At 45.4% G+C, this 23546-nt stretch overlaps 1 protein-coding gene across 1 annotated transcript in view; it reads left to right on the top strand.

The window, feature by feature from the left end:
• Positions 1–5026: 5026 nt before the first annotated feature.
• The window catches only part of DPYSL3 (dihydropyrimidinase like 3), a 72192-nt gene continuing 53672 nt past the window's right edge, over positions 5027–23546 (top strand). The window contains exon 1 of the mRNA XM_073355756.1: positions 5027–5374. Coding sequence (XP_073211857.1) covers positions 5042–5374 — 333 coding nt within the window. The 5' untranslated portion in view covers positions 5027–5041. The remainder of the gene's footprint in view (positions 5375–23546) is intronic.

Below are 23546 nucleotides of genomic sequence, written 5' to 3'. Positions count from 1 at the left end.
GGTGATGCTACACACCCAGCCCAAATTTAGAGGCAAATCTTGACTTTACTGTCAACAGCAGAACTGCCTGGAGGTGTGTGGCTGTGGATCAGTTTCTATCCTGAGAAAGGTTCCCCTCCCCAGACGCTGCTATATGATGACTGCATGGCAATGCGTCCAGCCCACTGCCAGGGAGCCAGAGTATGCGCGGTGGAGTGGGGCCAGGGGTGGGGTGGGGGGGTCGGATGGCAGGGGGTAGTATCCACTGCCATTACCCCCCTGCCATCCGACCCCCCCACCCCACTCCTGGCCTTTGGGGGCTGATGCCAAAGATGCTCTGCATATGCTCAAAGCTGCTCCAATTCCACAGAGGTGGAGGCTGGTCTCCCCAGCTGGCTGGCTGAGATGGCTTACTCTTACCAGTAAGCAGATCCAGAATGGAGCACGGAGTAGATGAGCTTATTGGGGCTGAAGAGCTCCCCAACCCTGAGCAATCAGGAGGTGAAAAGAACAGCACGACTCTGTAATCACCTCCAACCACCCCATCTCTCACGGGGGAACGTTCTGTGCCCACATCCTTGATCCCAACTATTAGGCTGCAGCAGAGCTGCTCTTCAGCCCCTTCTGTGCTAGCCAAGCCAATACAGCATCGCATATGCAAGAGTAAAGGGTTCCTACATCCATCCCTGATTCCTGTGAAAGGCCAGGTCAGATCTCAGCTGACAGAATATAAAACAATCCCAAAGCAAATAAATCTGAAACGGAACCTAAATCCTCTTTAGTCTCTCATGCTTGGCCTGTGTGCTGGGAAGAGCACCCCAAAGTCACAGCCCTTCAACAGAAAAGGCCCTGTCTCCCATCTTCTCATGACCATGCCTGGGACGATCAGTATTTCCAATTATACTGGTCTGAACTATTGCGATGAGATGCACACTGGGACTCAGAAGTCTCTGCACACTGGGACTCAGAGGTCCCTCTGTCAGACTGATCATAAGCACATATTATTTAAGGGTTAGTAAGACCTCAAAGTGCATTGGCTGCATGGTAGCCACAGATGGGCTATGACATTACTGAAAACTTTTTTGAGGAACAGGAGTAAAATAGTAATAACAACACTTTAAGTATCATAGTAATAACAACGGTTTAGTGGCCTTCATAGTGCCTTGCAGATGAGTATCTCAAAGCACATTGTAAATGTTAGTGGGTTAAGTCTCACAACACTGTAAGTATTGTAGTAAGTAAGTAAGTATTGTAGCCCCATTATTACAGATGAGGAAACAGAGACAGGTGAAATGATGCACCCAAGGGCACACAGAAAATCAGTAGCAGAGACAGAAATAAAATCCAGCTCTCCTGGTTCCTAGTCCTGTGGACCAGTAGTTCTCAACCAGGGGTCAGGGCCCATTAGGGTCCTGAAGCAGGGCCAGGATTACACTCGCTGGAGCCCAGGGCAGAAGCCCCACTGCATGGGGCTGAAGCCCAGGGCCCTGAGCCTCACCACCCAGGGCTGAAGCTGAAACCTAAGCAATGTAGCTACATAGGGGCCCTTCTGGCATGGGTCCCCAGGCAATTGCCCTGCTTGCTAACCCCTAACGCTGGCCCTGGCTTTTATATGCAGAAAACCAGCTGTTGTGGCACAGATGGGCCATGGAGTTTTTATAGCATGTTGGGGGGCCTCAGAAAAAGGTTGAGAACCCCTTATGTGGACCACAGTGCCTTCCAAGGTCATGTGCTTGTTATGGATATTAGCTATAAAGCAAAAACCTGAAGTTCTTCATGCTGCTTCCCAGAACCAATCCTTCATTCTCAGTCACTTGCAGACTTTTAGGCACTGTTGCTGTCACCTTATCTATAATGTGATGGATAGCACAATATGTGCAAAAGCACCACAGAATGCTTTTCCCAGGGAGCTGTTCCTGCCATCAAAAGAGCATGTATATGTTTAACCAAGCTGCACAGATGAAAGAGACATGGATAACCTTCCACAGAGTTACAAAGCTAGATGTAGCTTGATTTCAAAGGTAGCTATGATCAGGAAACAAATAAGACCAAATTCAACCTTCTGCAGGGCTGCACTAGTGTAACTGAGGGTAGAATTGTGCCAATAGTGCATACTACTGAGTGAGAAATGTGAACCGGAGAGCATAGCTCACCTAAGCTCACCAAAACCCTTTGGCTTCATATTTGTTTTTAGCATCTCTTTGATCCTGTAGTATTTTGGATTGTCCCTAGCGATTTCACCCTCGGCTCTTGCATTACTGATCACACGGACACTATGGCTTTGCCGAGTTTTCCAGTAGCCTGTTCAACACCAGGAACTAAAAACATTTCCCCATTCTCCCCGCCCCCATTCTCCTAAGCAGCATTTGTTGGAGCTGCAGACATCTCCATAAGGAAATGGCTCTGCATTCAGTGGGCTCCTGTCACCCCTGCTGGCACACAAGCCAGAGGGCGGTGTTATAAATTGCACTTCCATTAATGGGTACTGCTGCACATCTGATGAAGTGAGCTGTAGCTCACGAAAGCTCATGCTCAAATAAATTGGTTAGTCTCTAAGGTGCCACAAGTACTCCTTTTCTTTTCACCTTAAGATGTGTTCATCCTCAAGGGAGGACAAGCCCTGTCTGTCCAGGGGAAGGTGTTATCCTGGAGGAAGGTGGATAGCACAGGGAAGGATGCACAGGGGACGTGTTGAATCAACATTCCTCCACTTTTAGGGCTGTGTCATCAGACTTGGGTCCTACAACCAAGTGGGGTTTGCAGGTGCTTTGCATCACAGCACTCCCCCTCGAGGTGGATGTTTTGCTACTAAGGACCCTACATCCTGGTCCTTGAGACCTGGGGCTCAGTCAAGCACTGAATTTAGAGAGATAAAACTACTGGGTTTTGTGGTGAAAAATTGGAGAAATGATAACTGGCAACACATATAGGTGTATTCTCAGTATGTCTGAAGTCAGCTGATCTGATGTAAAGCCCTGGTACTGTGTATAGACATTAACATACCTGATAGAGTGATCACTGATCAGAAAAAGAATGAAAAAAAACAAGTTTGACCACAATTGCTAGAGTCTGACAGACTTGGCAGATTATTGCTTTACTCTGTTAAAATACTCTCCTGAAATATGTAAACCCCAGACCTGGCCATACAACTGTCCTTAAGTTCTATGCTTTTAAACAAAAGCCTCAGTGTGATCATCAAAATGCAATGTAAACAAGCACGTATGTGCCCGTGCACGAGTGAGATGGTATGAATGGGGCTGAAGGTGTGTTTATGAGCTTGTGCCTATGTGCAATTGTAGCGTGAATACAGGTCTATTGTAAGTCTCTATGTAGCTGACGAGTGTGAAAGTGTTTTTATGTGCATGACTACGCCTGTGTGTGTGACTATGCAATAGTGTGACGAAGTGACTTATGAGTGCACAGGTATGATCCTTGTGTGGGTGAGTGCTTGTGAGTGTGTACAAGTGCACAAGACCACTTCCTGAGTGTGCAAACAAGTGCTTATGCACAGCCCACTCAGTATAAAAACAGTGGATTGCCCCAATCAAGGCTAGATTCTGCCACTTTAGCGGATAGAACACTGGATTGGGACTAAGATCTGCCATTGGCCTTGCTGGGTGATCTTTGGCAAGTCGCTTCACCTCATTGTGCCTCAGCTTCTCAATCTGTAAAATGAGGATAAGGATACTGACCTCCTTTGTAAAGTGCTTTGAGATCTATGGATGAAAAGTTCAGTGTAAGAGCTAAGTATTATTCTGCTCAGTGAGTATAGTCTGTGAGTAGTTCCAGTATTCATTCCAGAGTGAGGACTGCACATTAGCATTTCCTAGAGAGTAGGGCTGGGCACTACTAATATTCCTCAGCAGAGGTCTACTGGAACCTAATTTTAAAGCCCAACCTGGATCTGGACCTGACCTGAGACTGCTGAGTCATTTTCATGACTGACCAGACCCAAACCCAATACTTCCCCCGACTTCCTTGGAGCTCGGCCTAGTGGGACCTTCCATTCCCCATGCCTGAAATCCACCTCAAGCTGCCTCCTACCAGTGGGATCAGCATGGCGGTGACCACCACCTGGCAGTGCTGAGTGTGCTTGGAGTGGGAGATGCTGCAACTCATCAGGACACTCACTCTGCTGCACACACAGAGTGCAGCAAGGTGGCAGTGACCAGCATGAGCTGGGCCCACAGCCACCGCCCGGCGGACCCTGGCCCGCGGGCAGGAGGAGGTGAGCAGAAACCATACCGGTAGTCGGGTTCGGATCAGCTCTCTACTCACCCGTGTGAACACTCAGGAAGGGGAAATCTGCTCTAGCAATGTGTCACAGGCTGCAGAGCTGGGCACTCGCATTGGTGGGGCAGTCCTCGAGCACTCCCCAGCAGTCACGCTGAGAAAGGGGGCTGTGCACGAGCACAGCCAGGGAACACAGCTGCCCACGAGCCCCCAAACTCAGTGAGGTGGGGCTGTCACCAGTGCAGCCTAGGGGCACGAGCATTCACACGGAGAACCAGAGAACTCTAGTCTCAGTGAAATCGCAGGATCCAGCCCCATTCCCCGCGTGCATCCATGCGTCTTGATACGTGTGCTGTGTGCACAGAGGGCGGGTGCCCGGGGAGATCCGAGGGAGCGTGCAGCCCCTTGCTCCGTGCGAGGGAGTGTGTGCACAGAGCTGCTCTTTGCCAGAGCGAGCGTGGGGGGAGTGCAAGCGCACAGCCCTCCGCCCTGAGGGGCAGCACTTGTGAGCACTAGTGCCCGGCCGGCCTGCCGAGCGGGAGCCCCGGCCAGTGCTAGTGCCCAGAGCGCGCCAGGGGCCCGGCCCCTTTCTCGTGTGAGTGTCCGGCCCCGTGCCCAGCCCGCCGCGAGCGGCTCCGAATCCCCGCGCCCTGCCCAGCCCCCTGCTGAGCCCGCGTGTCCCGCTCCCAGCCGGGGCGGAGGCGCCGCAGCAGCAGAGCCCCCCCCCCCGCGCCTCAGACCCCCCCTCCCCCCCCAGCTCCGCGCGCGGCGCTCGCTGCTGCCCCTGCCTCAGGACGCGGCGCTCGGCTCCCCGCTCCGGATCCCGGCCATGGCCTCGGGCGGCGGCGGCGGCGGCGGCCGGCGGGGCCGGGAGGAGGACGAGCTGCCCGTGTACCTGGCGCGGCCGGGCACCACGGCCCAGGTCCCCCGGCAGAAGTACGGCGGCATGTTCTGCAGCGTGGAGGGCGCCTTCGAGAGCAAGACGCTGGACTTCGGGGCCCTGAGCGTGGGGCAGCGCGGAGCCCGGGGCAGCCGGCAGCCGCAGCCGGCGGCGCCCGAGCCCGAGCCCCCGCGGGAGCCCCCCGCCGCCGCCCCCGGGGTGGAGATCCGGAGCGGCTCGGACAAGGAGCGGCTGCAGAACCTCGGCCACCAGCCGGACAAGGTAAGGGGGGGGGTCCGCGCCCCCCCCGGCTACTCTGCACAGGGGATGGGGTGGGGCCCCCTCAGAGCCAGCCTGGAGGGGCCATCCTGGGCGATGTGAAATGCTGAGTGTGAGGTGAGCTCCCTGGGCTGGGTCCGCCCCTCTCCGCCGTGAAGGTGCCAGCAGCCAGCGGGCATCCGAAAAGCTGGGCACCGGGAGTGCTGCAGGCATCCCGCGGCTGGGGCTGAGCCATCCCTCCTGTCCCACAGCCGTGTCTCTGCCTGGAGCCTCTGAAACTGACATGCTGGGCTGCAGGCATCACGGGGATGCAGGGAAGAGAGGCAGGACTCCACCATCCTCGTTACAGAAACGCTTATATAAACACCCGAATGACCCTTTGCTAATTGCTACCTAGAGGCACTTTAGGGCTTTCATGTGATCTTAAATAAAGAGTGTGTGTTACATAGCTGCAATTATCCTGCCCTAATGAACTGTTGCCTAGAGTTGCTGCAAAGTGTTAAACTTTTTACTTTTACTGAAAGGCGTACTCTCGTACTTGGCCCAAACCTTTACAGCTTACTCTAGAGTTACTGCAGGACTTGGGTTCTTTGCTGGAATTACTGTAGTATTTTAAAAATAATAAATACTGAAAAAAAAAACATAGTCTACTTTTTAGCACAAGCTAAGCAGATCAGTTCTGTATTTGCTCTTTTCTGAAATTTCTGGCTTTTAGAAGACTGACAGAAGTTAAACACTGTTTTGTTTTGTGTTTCTGATGGTGCCTTTGTAGTTCTTGGAAGTCGGAGGGTTCAGAGTTCAAAAAAGATGCTCAGACTGGGAGCCAAGAAGAGCAGTAGATAAATACTGTCACTCCTCAGACATTTGTTCCTCTCCAGGTCTTGACTGCAGAGACCAAATGGATACAGTATAATTATTATGCACCAATATGATGGATAATAATTTGCAATGGAAATCTCTTACTCAGAGGAACTGCAGACAGTGCATACTGTAACTTTAATCTTTTTCATGGAATCTGTGGTTAACCAAGAGGAGGATCTACAGCATTCTCCTGTGTTTCTTTAGAAAAAGAGGGAGAGAAAGAAAAGCCTTTTGCTGTCAGTTTGTACAGTACAAAGCCCCTGTCTAAGAAACAGGATGTCAGCATTTCTTGGAGTTATTGACTTAAAAGGTCCACTAAGTTACCAAGGATGGTAAAGTTGCACATCAGAAGAAAAGCTGCCAACTTTTACCAGGGCTGGTCATGAAAGGAAATCTCTTGCTTTTTCAAAAGGGATTAAATTCAAATCTAAGTCTGAGTGTTATCTAAAGCAAAAGAGCTTCATTCTTCTCACTTATACTGGTGTAATGAGGAGTAATTCCACTCAAACTAGTGATGTAACACTGGTGTAAAAGAGCTGTCAATGAGATTGGCATTGGGCCCAAAGTTTCCAGACTAGGTCTAAACTCAAATATTGCCCTATATAGTATTAAATAGAATTTCCTCTAGGCTCAGCAACATAGAGATTTTGTCAGAGGTTGAAAAATGTTCACTTCCTTGGCTTTGATCCTATGTAAATTGGCAGTAAGATCACTGAACACCCGTTCACCTTCATTAACTTCGATGGGCTTACTGCTAATTTACACTTGATGCAAATGTTATCATAATCAGGCTCCTCTTTTGTAAAGTGATTTGATCATGAGACTGACTATTATTATTCCTGTAGGTCAGTGACAACACTTGGGGTTGAATCTTATAATAAATTATTATAATAGTCAGAAGTGTTTACCTTTTTATACTCTGGGCTGGGCCAGTCAGTAACGATTCTTTGCAACATGGGCAGAAAAAGTAAAGTGTGCTTTTAAAGAAAATGGGGAAAATTCATTTTGCTGCACAATAAATCTTTAAGAATTAAGAAGTACAATTGGTATTTGGGAAGTTTACATATGCTCAAGTTGGAACATGGAATGCCAGGCTTGATGTATTCAACATATATTTAAGAACCAGAGAACTTAAAGTGACCGAAGGCTGACTAGGTTGAGAGGCTCCCCAGCAAAATGAAAGGAGGAGCCCTGGTGAGAAGCCCAGCCCTCCCCACAGCCCTAGCTGTTGGGAAGGTGCTGGGCATTCTTTCAGGGGCACTAGCCTTAGTCTCTGCTGATTGACTCCATTGTTCATATCAGTCTCTTCCTAGCAGGTATCCAATACATTTGAACCACCTCTTCCTTTTTGCTGGAAAGGAGCGTTTGCTCTCTTCTTCCTTCCCTGCAGAGAGAATGTTCTGAGATATCTCCACTACTCTATCCCAAGTCCTTTAGCCTTTGTTTCTTGGTTCCTCTGTCTCTTCCCAAGTGTCTGCTGCAGCTGCTGCTCATAGCTTTATCAAGGCAGGAATAAAATTAACATTATTCTTGTCAGTTTCACAGTTGCCCATAAGATTCTGAATAGTGACAGTGAAACTGGCCAGTGTATTGTTAATTTCAAGCTGCCCCTGCTCTGGGAAACTCTGAGCAGCAGTCGAGATGCTGGAGCAGCCTGTCTGCAGACTTTCCTCAATTCTTTTCTTTATTAATATAGAAACAAAGATTCAAAAGAGCCTCACTATCCCTCAGGGTCTTGTCTAGGTCCTTGTCCCAGGGCTTCCCCACCCTCTCCAGCTGGCTCCTGCTCACGGCAGGTTTCTTCTTCTCAGGCATTCCACCTGGCAGGCACACACAGTTGAGTCTGTTCCCTAAGCCTGGGTCTCTCCTATCTGCATCTCTGCCTAAGGAGGCAGGAAGCCTTATATACAGTTTCCTGTGGAGCACATGACTAGGAGCCAGCATGCGACCTACAACTACATCTCTCACTATTAAAGGGCACAAGGTCGCAACATGGCCCCAGTCCTGTCTTTGGAGCCACAAGGGGTTGCTTGTGTAGAGCTCATTTCAGGATCAGCACCTAAAATGGTTATTTCTCAGTACAAATTGATTTTTTTCTAATAATGATTTTACATGTAAGAAATCAGACAGACATTAAGTGACTTGCCCAAGGCCATATAGGCAATCACAAACAGAACTGGATTACAGAAGTTCCCAGTTCATAGTCCTGGTCACAAGACCCTAGGCCAAATTGCTTCTCCTAATCAGGGCCAGATAAAGAATTTTGGGGCCCTCTGCATTATGGAAATTGGGGGCCCCTGAACAGAATTGCAACCTGTCAATTTTGTTTTCTTTTCTTTTTCCTGGTGGTCAGAGGGGGTGGGGGCAAAGATGGAGACCCTGTGCAAGTGCACTGCTTTTAATGCTCTCACTTACGTTTAGTTGTTGTGAACAGATTCTTGGACGCACAATGTCAACAAATGGCTGCTTTTTTTAACAACACACCATGAGAGTTGCTGTGCTAAGCGTTAGTGAAATAACTGCATTAGAACTGCATCATGAAATTACATCTTACTGCATATCACCTGGCTGTTACAGTTCTGGCTCCCAGATAAAGGTTTAACAAGAGGAACTCCTCTTCCTTCCCCATCACGTTTTAATAAAGTGTAGTCGAACTACAGGGCCTGAGAAATCTACCACATTAAATTGCTGCTGTTACACTGTTGTCCTACTGCATGAGCAATCCAAGCCAGAGAGGTGTGTTTAAGGCGTATTATAAATACAGTGACCACACTCCCTGATGCAAGGACATGCCATCATGGTCCAGCATGCAGAGCCCTCGTAGAACATCTATAGAATTTAATGTGATTTGGGGGAGCCCAGATCAGGTCCATGGTTCCCCTCTTGGCTGAGAATTTTCACGTGTACACACAACCCGAAGCCTGCCATTGGCTTTTTGTTTTCGATTGACAATAAATTTGAGCACACATCTTGCTCAACACTGGTCCTTATAAATAATGTCCCTTGAGATCAGAGCCTCCATCGATTGTTCCAAGTTCGGCCCTGCTTTTCAGCTAATGGAATTGTAATAAGCCATTTAATTTACCATAACAAAGTGAAATAGCATCTCTTTCTAACCCCTGACTTTTCTGACAACGTCCTCTGAAATTATGTCCTGGTGATGCTTGCTGAGATTATTACCTTGTAAACTGGACTCTGCTTTAGCCAAAGGAAATAACAGTGGTGCATCGTATCCAGCTCTCACATGGTACACTACTTCACTGTTGACTTTCAGTTTTGCCTCTGCAGAGGCAGAGTTGCATTGGGGAGGGCAGGAAGGAGGGAAGAAGAAATGGAGAGGTGCAATTGGAAGTGATGTTCCATTTGTACGGCAGTGTGCTTCCCCTCTCAGCTCATGGGTTTGTAGGAGAGTCACCTCTTTCATGTATCTCTTCCTTACCCAACACTGCGGCTCCACTAATTTCTGCTCCCTGCTGTTAGAGGAAGAAGAGAAGAAACATTTGGCCCAATTATATTTATTCCAGGATTCTCATCCCATCCTGTTACACGGTTCTGCCGTGAAGTCATGATTTCCTTGGCGACTGGTTGTAATGTCCATAAATGGAGGATAACAACAACTTCACTGAAGGCTCAGGCAGGAAGATCACTGGGGCTGCAAGGGAGAAGGCTACAACTCTTTAGTAGGGGCTGACAAAGACTACCAACAAAGTAAAGTCTTGCTGTAATTATTCCTTTTAGAGAACCCAATTGTGTGCCACCACACATGTTTAATATGTGATAAAATCCCAAACTCAACTATCAGATAGACCCGAAGAAAGGAGGTAGCTTGAAAGAAAATGAGGCTATTTTTTTTGTCACAAGTATTTTATAACTTCAGTTTCAAGTTTTTGTATTTCCATTGTCAATAATTTACAAGAAGACTCACTGAGACCACAGCAGATTTTTACCTGTGGGTTTACCATGATAATCATGACATTTTTGCACTTACACATGGAGCTGGACAAAATTTTTAAACCAAAACTTTTTTCTGCTGAAAAATGCAGATTTGCATACACTGAAACAGTTTGTGAATTCATGTCGGTTTGGATGACTTGTTCATGTAGAAAAAACAAAGAAAATTCTGCAAAAAGTTTAAATATTTTGTTTCAACATTTTCTAGATGAAACTTTTCTGTTCAAAATGACTTTTCATTTTGAGATTGAAACCAAACCAAAACATTGTTTTATTTGACCCAAAACACATTTTTTTCTGACTTTTCAATTCATTGAAAATTTCAAAAAAAATTAATTTTTGGTTTGACCTGAAATTAATTATTGTCCACAATTTTTCATAATTGCCAGTGAACTGGAAAATCTGTTATTTGCACATCTCTACTAATATAGGGCCTTTCATTGGGGGTCTCAAAGCACTTTAATACCATTAATTATTTATTTAATTAAGTAAGTAAATCCTGGCAACACCCCATACAGTAGGGAGTATTATTTTCCTCATTTTACAGAGGGGGATTGGGTTGGCCCAGCTTTACCTATTCTACAGTATTCTGAGAAATTGGTAGTACTTCAGAGAAACCAGTTAGGGTCTTCTCAGCCTGAAGACAATGAGAGCAGAATCAGGCCCTTTCTCCTGCAGGAAGGCCATAGAAAAGGTTGCCTATGTGACACAGGTGTGACAGAAAAATCTGTCTTGTTAAATCATAGATTTTGATTGTAAAACAAAAGTTAATTTTCTGATTTTGCTGCATACAGCCTGTGTTTGCCTCAGAGAATCCTGCAATCACATTCTAAAGAGAGCTAAAACCTGAAGCATAGTTATCAGAAGTCAGTGCCCGAGCTATCCATGCCAGGGTGCAAGTTCTTTCCAACAGTCCTGTGTCCAGGATGAATACGAAGGCTGGTAAATATCACTCACTGGGCATTTGGATACCATAATGATGAGCATGGTATAAATACTAGGGCTGATAGGAAAGTTTTCATCTAAAATGGATTGGTGGAAACTTGGATTTTAACTAAACAAAGTTTTTCTCAAAAAGTGTCTGCTTTGCATAGACAAATTTTCTTTTCTCATCAAAAAATCGAGATGTCCCAAAACTAAAATAGTTCAGCAGAAAACTGAAATATTTTGATTTCAATATGCTGCTGTGACACCTCATGAGAGTTGTAGTTCAGCTTCCTCATGTCGCCATTCTTCTTTATGGACTCAGCTTTATGGGCCAGGAACTCCCATGATGTGACCACCTCTACCCACCCAAGTGGGAGGAGGTTGTTGTGCATCGTAGGAGACGTAGTACAATGTGGGAGCCCGGCACCTAAACTATAACTCGCTTGGACGGTTTCTTGTACACAGTCCCTCACATATTCTCACTTTTTCTACCACTCAGATCTTTTCTTTGTCCTGTGAACAGCTCTCATCTCAATCTTATACATATCACATAGCAACTTTGGGGAGAATAATCCCATAGAGAGAGTCTGAGGACAGAGAAAGAAATGGCCTTTTCCAATAACACCAGCTCCAGCGAGGAGTTAAAAGAATAGGAATAGTAAATGAGGTGACATTTATTTTAAAACAACAAGTCCAATTGTAACAACATTTTTGTAGGTTATTATAAAGTGCACCAATGTGCGCACACATTATATGTGTGGCTGCTGCTTGAAGAAAGTTCTCTATGTTCTGCCAACAGTTTACACACCAACCTGTGATTGTTCCTCTCTTGGCCTTGGAGCAGGTGTAATCTGAATCAGTAGTTGGATGAAAGTTATCAGAAACCCAGCTACATCAGGAAGTGGCTTCAGTGAATCAATAGGTCTGAAATAGGTCTGCTGTTTCCTCTGAGTCAGTACTGAATCAATATCCCAGTATGGTGTTAGGGTGTGCTGTGCTGCTGCCAAGATGCTGGGTATTGGGTGAGATGATAAACCAGGACTGACTCCTAATCATTTGTGGTTATTCAAGATCTCATGGTACATTTCAATGAGAAGAATAATGGACACCTAGCTCTAGAGTGACCAGATAGCAGGTGTGAAAAATCAGGACAGGGAACGGGGGGTAATAGGCACCTATATAAGTAAAAGTCCTGAGGTCTCTTGAGTCCTAGTCCAGTGCTCTTTCCACTAGGAATTAGTCTTGGTGTCTGATGTCTGGGCTAAAGTCCAACTCAGATTAATGCACTCTTCCCACCTAAATTCTCACTTGTTGTCTGAACTGGATAAATCATCATTCAGTTCCTGATCTAAACCATTGTGTTGTGTTGACACTGCAGAGACAGCTGCATCTCCGAAAGAGCCCATCAGCCCTCAATATATTGGTGTACATTACACAGTCTGTAAAGTATCTTGAAGTGCAGTCCTTAGAGCTGAAAGATCAAATCCATGTAATCTAGGAACTTGGTGATTCATGATTCAGAACTTCACAGCAGCAGTAGAGAGAAACTAAAATTCTCCTGCTCCAAAATTGCAGGCCCTAGCCACTTGAGCTAGAGGTGAGTCATTGTTAACAGTGTAGGGTTATGACACATAGTTGAGCAATTCTGATTGCATCCAGTAGAGGACAATGTTGCACATACATTTTGTTACTGAAAAATAACTGAACAAAGTCAAAGTATTTGCAAATGCTTGTTAAAGATAGGCTTTGAACTAAAACCCAGAATACTCTGAATACCCCAGAACTTTGTGGGTATTTGAAATCCAAACCCATTTATACATTCTGCCATCTCCCATACTTGTATCTTCCTTGATAAACAAATTTCTTGCTGTTTGTACTGATTTCCCCAGCTATAAAAAACCTGCAACTGACTATGTCCTTGCCCTGCAGTTACAAAGAAAGAGTGTCTGCAATTGTTGACTTAGAGATTAGAATCAAGTGCAAACTATGGAGCTGGATTTCAAGCATCACAACGTTTTGGCTATATGTACATCAGTGTCTGAATATAAGGCTTTATTTTGGGTCCTGCTGTGATTTTATTGTATTCCCCTAGTTGTTCTAGAACAGCACAAGTATGAAGGCTCTTTTTTTCTTCCAAAGAAGAGGTAGAAATACATGTTCTTTCAATTACATTTCCCCAGAAAAACAATGGTTTTAATTAAGTAGGAGAAGGCAGCAAGGGAAATATTCTGTGGAACAGTAAAAAGTTCCATGAAAGCCAAAACGTGCCCAAAAAATTCAACACCCAGGGAGGTGATCACTTTACAGAGGGCAGGAAAGGCATGGGTGCAAAGGGATGGTCTACCAATGGATGGATTTCCAGTTGCTAGATGTGTCCCTTGTGTACATTAGGTTAAACATGAAGCAAATGGTTTAGGATGGGCAAATGGTGCTTCTTGACCTATGGCCTGGGAAAGCGAAGAAACCTTACAGAAATCTGCAAAGCTGTTTCAGGAGCCAGCTACCACCCAGTTCAAGATTCCTTGTCTGTGGGATGGGGATGAGATCATCTTTCAGAAAGGCAGATGCATCCAACGTTGGCCTTCGTTTTCGCTAAACATCCACTGAGGCAACCAGTCAATCTCTAAGCAAAACCACTCCAATATTTCAGTTTCATTGTGCCCAGATGGTTGAGGAATGCACAGAAGAGTCCCTTCCTAAGACTGACTCCCTCCACATCTGCATTTGGGACTCCCAATCCTGGATGCTTTTAATTAGAAATTGGAGAAATCCCACACATCTCACAGTTTCTCACTGAGCCCATTAATCGGACCCTCCCAGGGTCCAATGATCTATCACACAACACCAGGGAGCATTAGAAACAGCAAGAGGCAAGTGGGAGGAGAGCTGTCAGCAGGAGAGAGCTGGATGGGTTCTGAAGTACCAGCTGTCTGCGCCCGCTGTCATTTTGTTTTACTAGAGGAAGATGGGATGTGTTAGGAAGCTGCAGTGCAAATCCCACGATGGAACCTTTCCCATGCACAAGGGGCAGTTCCTTAGGCCCATCCCTGGCCTCTCTCTTGCTGGGCTTACTGCTTGCAGTTGAAGTTACTGCAAGTGCCCAGGTGAGATTGGGCAGCATGTGCAATACCATTCAGACAGACACCAGGATTGTCAAACTGCATGGAGAATCAGGGATAGCACTTACGGCCCAGAGGGGGATACCTACTGAGCTTTCTGAGCAGCTCTCCTGATGCAGCTAGTAGATGGAACTCCCCTGTTTGTGGATAGCTGATACAGTCTGGCAGTGCTGATCAGGGCTTGGGGAGGGCTTAAGTTCCCTCTGCACACTTGGTCTTGCCGGCAGGCAAGCATCTGTCAAGAGCCAGGCCTTGTGACAAGATACAGAGGAGCCCTAGTTAGTTGCTCAGGATCTTCCTTGCCCCACTGACTAACAACACTTCTCTCCTCTTGCAGAGCCAGTCCTATAATGGCTGCCTTCCTACCTGTCCCATGCCAGCTCCACTCAGTCTGTCTCTTCCTGCAAGGCAATGTCTGGAGTGGTGTTCTGGCCTGTTTTCTGGGACAGTAAGAGTATGCTCCCTGCCCCAAAATGTCCATGTTCCTGTACAGCTGCCTGCATTGAGGCAACGCAGCTCCCACAACTGCAGGGCCTCTGATCAACACTATTCCACTCTCCTCTTTGCACTGATTCATGTACTGCAGGCACGGCACAGATTAGATGTGTCACAGGGGCAGACCCAGCCTTGTAGAAGCAGAACTGAGCGGTTCCTGGCCTTGCACTGAGGATTCACAGATTGGGGCATTGATTGGAGGATCACATGCAGCTTAGGTGAGCTGAGAGGCAAGTAGGAAGAGCAAGACAGAAGGGAGGGAACAAGCCCTCCATTAACTGTAAAGTCAGCTCCAGTCTGCCTCCAGTAGAGGTCAGTGTTGCACACAGAGACACCACCAAGTTGATTATCTGGGGTGGGGTTTGGTTTCCTGGAGAACTGGCCTTGGGGTTTGGCTTCTGTGTTTTTCCCATTAGTGGAGTTTCCCCTTTACTGTTTGGTTTCAGTCCCACACCACCAAGGGAATCATCTTGAATATACCCAAACCTCTTGGGAACCCACAGAGCGTTCTTGTGGCAGTTGCTATCCCCCTGTGCAATCATATCAGATCTAAAATTGGTGATGCTGGGGTTTCTACTCACATACCCTGTTCAGAAATACAACAGAGTTGGAAGGGGTTTAATTTAGGGGAAGAGGAGAACGCAAAAGGGGCATGGAGTGAGAAAACATGTTAGCACCTATAATTTCTAGATCTCAGAACACTGTACAAAGGTGCCATTATTGCCCATTTTACAGAAGGCTAAACCGAGGCATGGCTGGCTAAGCAAATTCCCCAAAATCACAGGAAGTAAGTGGCAGAGTCAGAATGGAACCCAATCTCCTGATGTCTAGTTCCGTGCATTACCCACTGTACAATGCTGCCATGACATTTTCCTTTGACTGGGACAAACCCAAAACATTAAAAGGGAACGACCCCAGCATTGCCTAGACTTGAATGGGGTGTCCTAGCTCCTGGGAGAAACTCCTGGCCCTTTGCTCCAACCCCACTGCCATCCTAAATTTCCATTGTCCATTGTCTTTCACATAATTGTAGTGTGGTTTGATTTACCTCAAGCGGAGGTCAGGAGAGGTGTGTGCAGTGCCTCAGGAAATCTTACTGGAAAAGTTGGATCATATTGGCTTGAATACTAGCACGGTGACATTGGCTTGGATACGTGGCTCAGTGAGAACTGGCTGAAAAGAATAACAACATGACGAAGTAATGAGCTAGGGGAGGTGTCCAGTGGAAAACTGCAGGCATCAGTGCTAGAGGCAGTTTTGTTTTAAACTGTTATTAATGAGCTGGAAGAGAGATAAATAGTACATTAATTACATTTGCAGATGACAGTAAACTGGGATGTGTTATGAACACCAAGGAAGGAGGGTAATGATACAGAGGGATATAGAGAGGTAAGAAATATGGGCAAGAAACAGCAAAATGAGATTCAACTTGGAAAAATGCAAGGACAACAGGGGAAAATAATCCAAAATACAGATGTTGTGTATGTAGAAGACACTAATGCCAAGGAAATCTTATGGATGATGGTGGAGAGCAAACTGCTTACAACCTTCCGCAGTGATATGGTGTGCAAAAAGTCCAGTGAGATTTTGGGCTTCAAGCCAAAGTGGGGATATGGTTTTCCTTTTGGTATGGCATTCAGTTGTGAGTGCCTCAGTAGTAGAGAGATCTTGACAAATTGCAGAGAATTCCAAGAAGAGCAGCAAATGTGATTAAAGGGTTAGAGATATTGATCTGAGGAAAGATTAAAAGAATTTAATGGGACAAATTTATCCCTGATGTCACTCCATACGTTTCAGAGGCGTGATAACAGGCATGAATTCAGCTCATTAGGTGGAGTGAAGCTAATTGACCCATAAAAAGGAATAATTATCAGCGTGATGGAAAAGATTTGTTTAGGCGTGGCAGATACAAGAAGATATAACAGAGTAGCAGAGTGAAACAGAGTACATGAAAATGTGGTCTGAGCTGGGAGCCTGTTTTTCTCCTTCTGTTCCTTGTTATAAATCAGGAATGACTCCACTGAAGTCAGTGGAGTTGCAATGTATAAGTGGTTGAAGAATCAAGCCCTGAATATGAGGGTTAATATCTTAAAAATGAAGTTGAGCTGTGGAATCATCTCCTAAAGAAAGAGGAGCAAACCTGATTGCCTGGGACAGACTAGACAAAGCACTTGAGAATACAGTGAAGGGAACAATCCTTCTCTAGCTGGAGAATGGGCTAGTGACCCAATTGGTCTTGCCCACGTCTAATTTCAGAGAGACTACAAAACATAAAAACAATACAAAATAGGTAGCTATAATCCAATTGTACCATTTCAGTGAGGGTATTCAGCACACACTATGGATTTAATCCCACAACAAACAGAAGCTACGAGTGACTCTCCTCAAAGTCTGGTCACATTTGAAGGAAACAAAAGGTGATTTTTCTCCAAGGTCTCCAAGTTCTTGCAGTTCTGTGTGTCGTCTCTTGGCCTTTACATCATCATGGTAACAGAATTCCCTATTTATAGTATCATCCTTTCTGCAGTTGCCATTGCTTTTCAAATACTTTTTTTCTGCACTCCTAAGAGCTTTGGACTTTATCCTCAGATGCACCCACCTCACCCACCATGACCACACTGTAAAAGCTTTCCCATTGGTGTTTCCATCAAATCATGCCTGGGGGGGCGGGGGGTGTCACTATGTATTTTGAATGTCTGAAGATAAAATGGTTTCAGAGTAACAGCCGTGTTAGTCTGTATTCGCAAAAAGAAAAGGAGTACTTTTGACACCTTAGAGACTAACCAATTTATTTGAGCATAAGCTTTCGTGAGCTACAGCTCACTTCATCGGATGCATAAAGTGGAAAATACAGTGAGGATGTTTTTATACACACAGACCATGAAAAAAAAAGTGAGGATGTTTTTATACACACACACCATGAAAAAATGGGTGTTTAACACTACAAAAGTTTTTCTCTCCTGCCCCCCCCCCACTCTCCTGCTGGTAATAGCTTATCTAAAGCGATCACTCTCCTTACAATGTGTATGATAATCAAGGTGGGCCATTTCCAGCACAAATCCAGGGTTTAACAAGAACGTCTGGGGGGTGGGGGGGGTGGATAAACAAGGGGAAATAGGTTACTTTTTATAATGTCTCAACCACTCCCAGTCTCTATTCAAGCTTAAGTTAAAATGTTGTCCTGTCTGCCCTCCATTGCAGTTGGTTTATAAGAGAAGAGATTCCCCAACCAGTGACAAGAGACCCCAGTGCACGTATCACAGGGCTAAAGGGAGACCTTACAGGTGTGAAATATTGAAGGAGACTGGCAAATTTCCCTTTAGGGTCTTATCATGTGCCCGTCAGCATGGCAAAGGGCTGCATATCTGAGCAGTCAATGCATTAATGGATAGTATCAGCTGAGAGAATCTGAAATTAAACTGGTTTCAGAGTAGCAGCTGAGTTAATCTGTATCTGCAAAAAGATTTCTTTTTTAAATTAAACTGTGCTTCATCTGCTCTGTAAAGGGTGATGCCGAGTAGCATTGACTGATTCCTTTTTTAATTTTATGGGTGGGTTTGGTGTTTTTGTGGCAAGCTAAAAATGCTGGTTAGAGCCAGAAATGCTGCAAGGAGGTGCACTGCAAGCTTCCCACGTATAGTTCTGCCAATGCATCTCAATCCTGACCAGCAGCATTGCTCCTATTCTTATCCAGGGCCCACAAAAGAACTTTGTCATCGCCACTCAGGCCTGACAACCCAACTGCTCTGCTAATGCACACCTCTGCTGTTTCACCCTGGGCTCTGCTTGAGCAGAAATATCTGATCATTACGAATTGTATCAAAGCACAAAAGGGTTTTGTGATGCACACAAACACACAATAGGAATGGTGTAAGACATGGCAAACTCATTTCACTTATGGCCTAGCCAAGGTTTTGCAGCTAAGTTTCCAGAAGTGAAAAGTCTAAGGCATGAATCTATCTGACAAGGAAGGCTTAGTTCTTAACAGAGTGCCATGTTCCCGTTCTGCAGCCTCAGAAACACACTGACCGTCTGACTTCTCAGCCTGCATCTCCTGAGTGTGCTTTGTTAAGGGTGACGACCTATTGTGGAATCTGGACAGAGTTCCTCCGCTGTTACCCCTGCTTAAGAGATGGGAGATGGAGCTTGTTAAACTTCCTCAGCTAAGGAGCAGTTGCTGTGGATGAACGGAGGAAATGGGAGGAAGAAACAAAAACCAAACATCCAGGCTCCCTTCCTGGAGACGGGACTGAGAGGCTGGAAAATATAACTGGAGCGCTTGGCTCTTAAGGCCAGGCTGCCTTGCTGCTGTGAGTCAGTGTCCAGCAGTGACTTTCCTATCCTTCAGTTGGGAAATAGCCATGATTCTTTTACACAGATAGATTTGCATCCAATAACATGTGTTTCCATTCAGCTGAAGGGGGAAAAGACATGACGCTGAGCAGAAAACTCAGCCTCTCTTTACATTCTCCATTGTGCATGTAATTAAGGGGGAATTGACAGATGCCTTATCAGTTTGGCGTCACCCTTTAGCTCTGTGAGGGAGTTGAGCTATTGTAGTGGAAATCCAGAAGCACCCATATTAGCCGACTGAAGTCCCATGTTTAGTCTGTTTAGTCACAGCAGCTGGCAGGACACCAGTCAGAAGTGAGCTGAGGTCTGACAGGCCCCTTATTGCACCACTTGCCTTACCAGAACATTAAGGTATTTTGCAACCTGTCCATCTAGGTTGATATTGTGCCTCTAATTTTGCCCATGGCTAAAGGCTGCAGAGAGAGGTGTAAAAGCTCCAGAATGCACCTGGATGTGCTGAAAGATATCATAGTGGGGGAATGTGGTGGTCGGCTTATGCCCTGGAACATTGGGAACCCAGTACTGCCAATTCCAAGCATTCAAAGAGCATGTGTCAGGCCCTAAAATCATGAGATTGGAATAAAAATAATGAGATTTTAAAAAATAATAAATATTGGGTTCTTTTTATTTGCCTTCTGGTTTCTGAACTTTTAAGGTTCATGTTTTCCAGTTTTTATTCATAATCGTGAACACTAGAAATGTACTTGTTTGTTACTTTCTTAAATGAATGCTGAGGAGGTCCTCATGCAGTCACATGACTCCAAGAGCTGGGGCTTTAAGAAAAAATATGGTGAGACCCTGATGAAATCACAAAAGTTGACAATACCAGGAACTGCCATTCCAGCTGAGAAAGGCTTTTTCATACTCTGGATTAGCAGAGCTGTGCTTACCAATCTTCTCAGTGCAAGAAATACCTAAGGGGTGCCACTTTCTGGGCAGAATCAATCATTGAAATACCTCCTTCCAGCACCATCCCTGACATACATCCCTCTCCCGCCCCCCGACTATAATGCCAGTTTGTAAATCTCTAGAGTCCACAAGCACACTTGCGTGTGCGCACACATACGCACACACACACACACACGAGTCCCTTAGGACATGTACTATCCTGGTCCTCCCACACCCACCTTCTGCTGTCCCATTGTACCAGCCCTGCTACATCCATCAACCCAACTCCTTCACTTTCAGCTGTGCTCCTGCTCCCCTACTACAACCCACGTCTTGCATCTGTGGAATCTTTCTCCTTCCCATCCCCCCAAGATCCTTGTCCCCTACACTCAACTCCTGATCCTCTGTATCACCAGCCCAGCTCCTGCTGCCCTAGCTTCTGATCCCATGTAACCTTCCCACAGCTCTTATTATCACTACTGCCATCCCTCCCACCTCTGGCATCTGTCTCCTCTCCCACCCCCCGAATGGTTGGAGGAAGCAAGCATCCATTGAAACACTGGTCCCCGCACATCTTGTGCTGATGGCTCAGATAAAACAGGATTATCAGGACCGGGGGCTGTTGTACTCTACAGTAGAAAACTACAGTAGAAGTTAGAGGAATAGAAAGCTTCCTCTAACTTGAGAAGGAAGACAGGTAGCATTACTGGCCAAAAATATAATGAAACGGCAAGCAAGTGAAGAATCAGCGCTGACTTCAGGGACGTCCCCGGAGAGCTATCCCAAATTGGAGAGCCTCTGGCAAGGTGCACGTAGTCAGAGTCTGCACCAAACAGAAAGAAGCCATCAGCAGCGTTGAGTTGACGCAGAGAACACAGAGAGTGCTTGGAGTGATATTTGTTAGAAACAAGACAAACAAACTCAGTGCTAGTGACATACATGGAAAGCTTGGAATGGGATGGGGGTGAAAGGAGTATGAACAGGCCCAGAAAGAACTAAAAGCAGCACATGCCAATACAGGGGAAGTGTTTGGAGGTCATGTTAATGGATTGGGCTTAGCATATAGGCCAGTGTTGCCATCATTCATGCTCTTTGGTACTTTTCATAAAGCCCCAGCTAATGGAGTCACATGATTACCTGAGAATTTCAGCTTAAAGAGTAATTCTCTAGTCCTTGGGTTTTTAGAGAAAAGCTTGAAAATAGGACATGAGTGTTTCCTAAAGGCTCAGAAACCGGAAGGCAAAGAAGAATCCCAAAGGTTTTTACACCAGTCTTATGGTTTTTGGGGCCTGACTCCTAGCATGCTGCGTGTGTGAGGCATGGGGAGTCCGAGCAGTGCAACAACCCTTCAGAAATGATCCAAAACAGAATGGAGAATTTTTAGTGGATGCGAATGAGAAATCTATGTAAACCATAATCTTCCTCAGAGTGCTGAGCTAGTGAAAAGCCTGGCTCTGAACATAAGCACTAAGGAAGCAATGGATGAACTGAATTTGGCATTGAATTTCCTAGTCGTGTGGCAGAATTTTGGTCTACTGATGATTTAACATGCAAGGAACTCTAGTTTTTAAATGGTGTTTTTGTGAATCGAAGCAGTCCTTTGGCTAGAAGACTTTACAACCAAATGTTCACAAGTGCCTCACTAATTTGGGGTGCCCACTGCGAAGCACCTTCACAGCAAACCTGTGAGATTTGCAAAGGCACAAATAGCAGTTAGGTACCTGATCCCATTGATGGAGACCCGTGGACCAAAAATCTGCCCCCTAAGGACCTAATTTACAGCAGCCTGGAGCACCTACAGCTCCAGCTGAAATAGATGGTAGCTACGGATGTTCAGCACCTTTGAAAATCAGGTCCTTGAATATCTTGGATCGAGCACCCAAAATTAATGAGGCATTATGAAAACTTTGGCTCAGGACATATTTACTGCCCAAGTTGTTACATACAACTTGTTGCATTCAAAGGAGACGTGCAAGGAAAAGAATACGGGCTTGTGCCCTGCTTTGTGATAGGTGGGGACTTATTTTCCCAGAAGCAATTTTTTATTTTGCCTGGGATTTGTTTTTTTTATTGAAAAGTCTTGTCTTGTCTGCCTTGGGGTAACACTAGTGTTTGGAGAATTGGTAGGGGAGTGGGATCACAGTAGAGTGGGGCCAGGAGGATGAAACTGGAATATATTTTTCTGGGGTAGAAAGCAAGCAGAAGAAAGTTGTCAGGAGGGTTTTGCAACATCCTTTTCAGCTGCCATTGTATGTTGTGGAGAGGCCAGCAAGGTGGCACAAGACCAATTTTTTGGAAATCCTTTGGGATACAAGAAGAAGCACTGGTATCATTTAATCTGTATCTTAGTGTCACTTCTGATTCTGTTCTTATTCCTTACTTTGGGTCTTTTGTAAGCTATTTGCTATGATTGTATATTATCCTGGAGCAGTGAGTTCCATGTGTTAACGATGTGTTGTATCTTTTTTTAAGTGTTTCTTTTGATCTGTTTTAAAGAAATTATCTTTCAGTTTAGCTAAGGCTCCTTGTTTTCTAGTATTATGGGGAAAATCCTTGTTGTGTCCAGTATAAGTCAGTTTGGCAGAATTCATTTTTTTATTTTTTGATAATTGGCAGATACAATGTTTATTTAAGAATTTTTTTTTGTTTTTATTTATTTAAATTTTCACATTTGCATAACATTGGGAGGTTGAGAATTTCTTAATGACAGTAGATGTTGCAATTCAAAAACTTAAAGCTTTATAAAACATTAAAACACAAATTGTCAACATCACCTGTCAAAATATACAAAATAGATCTCCTTAAATCAAAAAATCATGCCTGTTTTTACTATTCATTTGCTAGTCCATTCATAACAAACCTAATTCATAAGTCTAAGTCATGGGACTTAGACTCTAATAAGTTATCAAGGGGCATGTTTCTTACTTTGCCTATTTGTAAATTTCGACTATCATGGTGACAGTCAGTTTGTGAGTCTGGTGACATCATTGATGTTTACCAACATTTACTGATAAAAATCTAATCCTTCCAAGCCTAGGTATAAGTGAGTCCTGTCTCCTCTTTACTATGAAGAGTACTACAGAGGAGAGGGGAACTGAGAGACAGTTGGGGTTTCTGGTGGGACCTGGGGACTGAGCCTGGGGAAACTGCTAGTTATTGACTAAAATAGAACAAGGGGCATGGGGAGGGAGAATTGTGGTGATGTCTTTACTCATTCACGAGCGCAGTGGTTTCATTGAGGGATCATATGATAGCAACTTTATATTTTGATTGGACAAGAGTCATCCTGGGTAGTCTAATTTTAAAGGTATAGGGATAGTGTGCATGCTCAAGCCCAGCTATCTAAAATGTAGGGCCTGATCCTGAGGGCCTGTGATCCCACAACTATTAGTGGGAACTGTGAGTTCAGCTCCTTTCTGATTCAGGTCCAGTCACTGCTGATAGGAATATTCCAGAAATAAGCCTGTAGTAAGAGTGAGCCTGGGCTGTCTAACAGCACCACTGTGTGGGGGTCCTGAGATCAAATCCCATGGCAGTGGGGGACAAGGGTTGGCAGCATTCTCAGCATGCTCAACCTCTGG

This window comes from Lepidochelys kempii, chromosome 8, assembly GCF_965140265.1.
Source record: "Lepidochelys kempii isolate rLepKem1 chromosome 8, rLepKem1.hap2, whole genome shotgun sequence".
NCBI lineage: Eukaryota > Metazoa > Chordata > Testudines > Cheloniidae > Lepidochelys > Lepidochelys kempii.
Note: the sequence above shows the minus strand (reverse complement) of the source record. Positions and strands in the feature narration are given on the sequence as shown.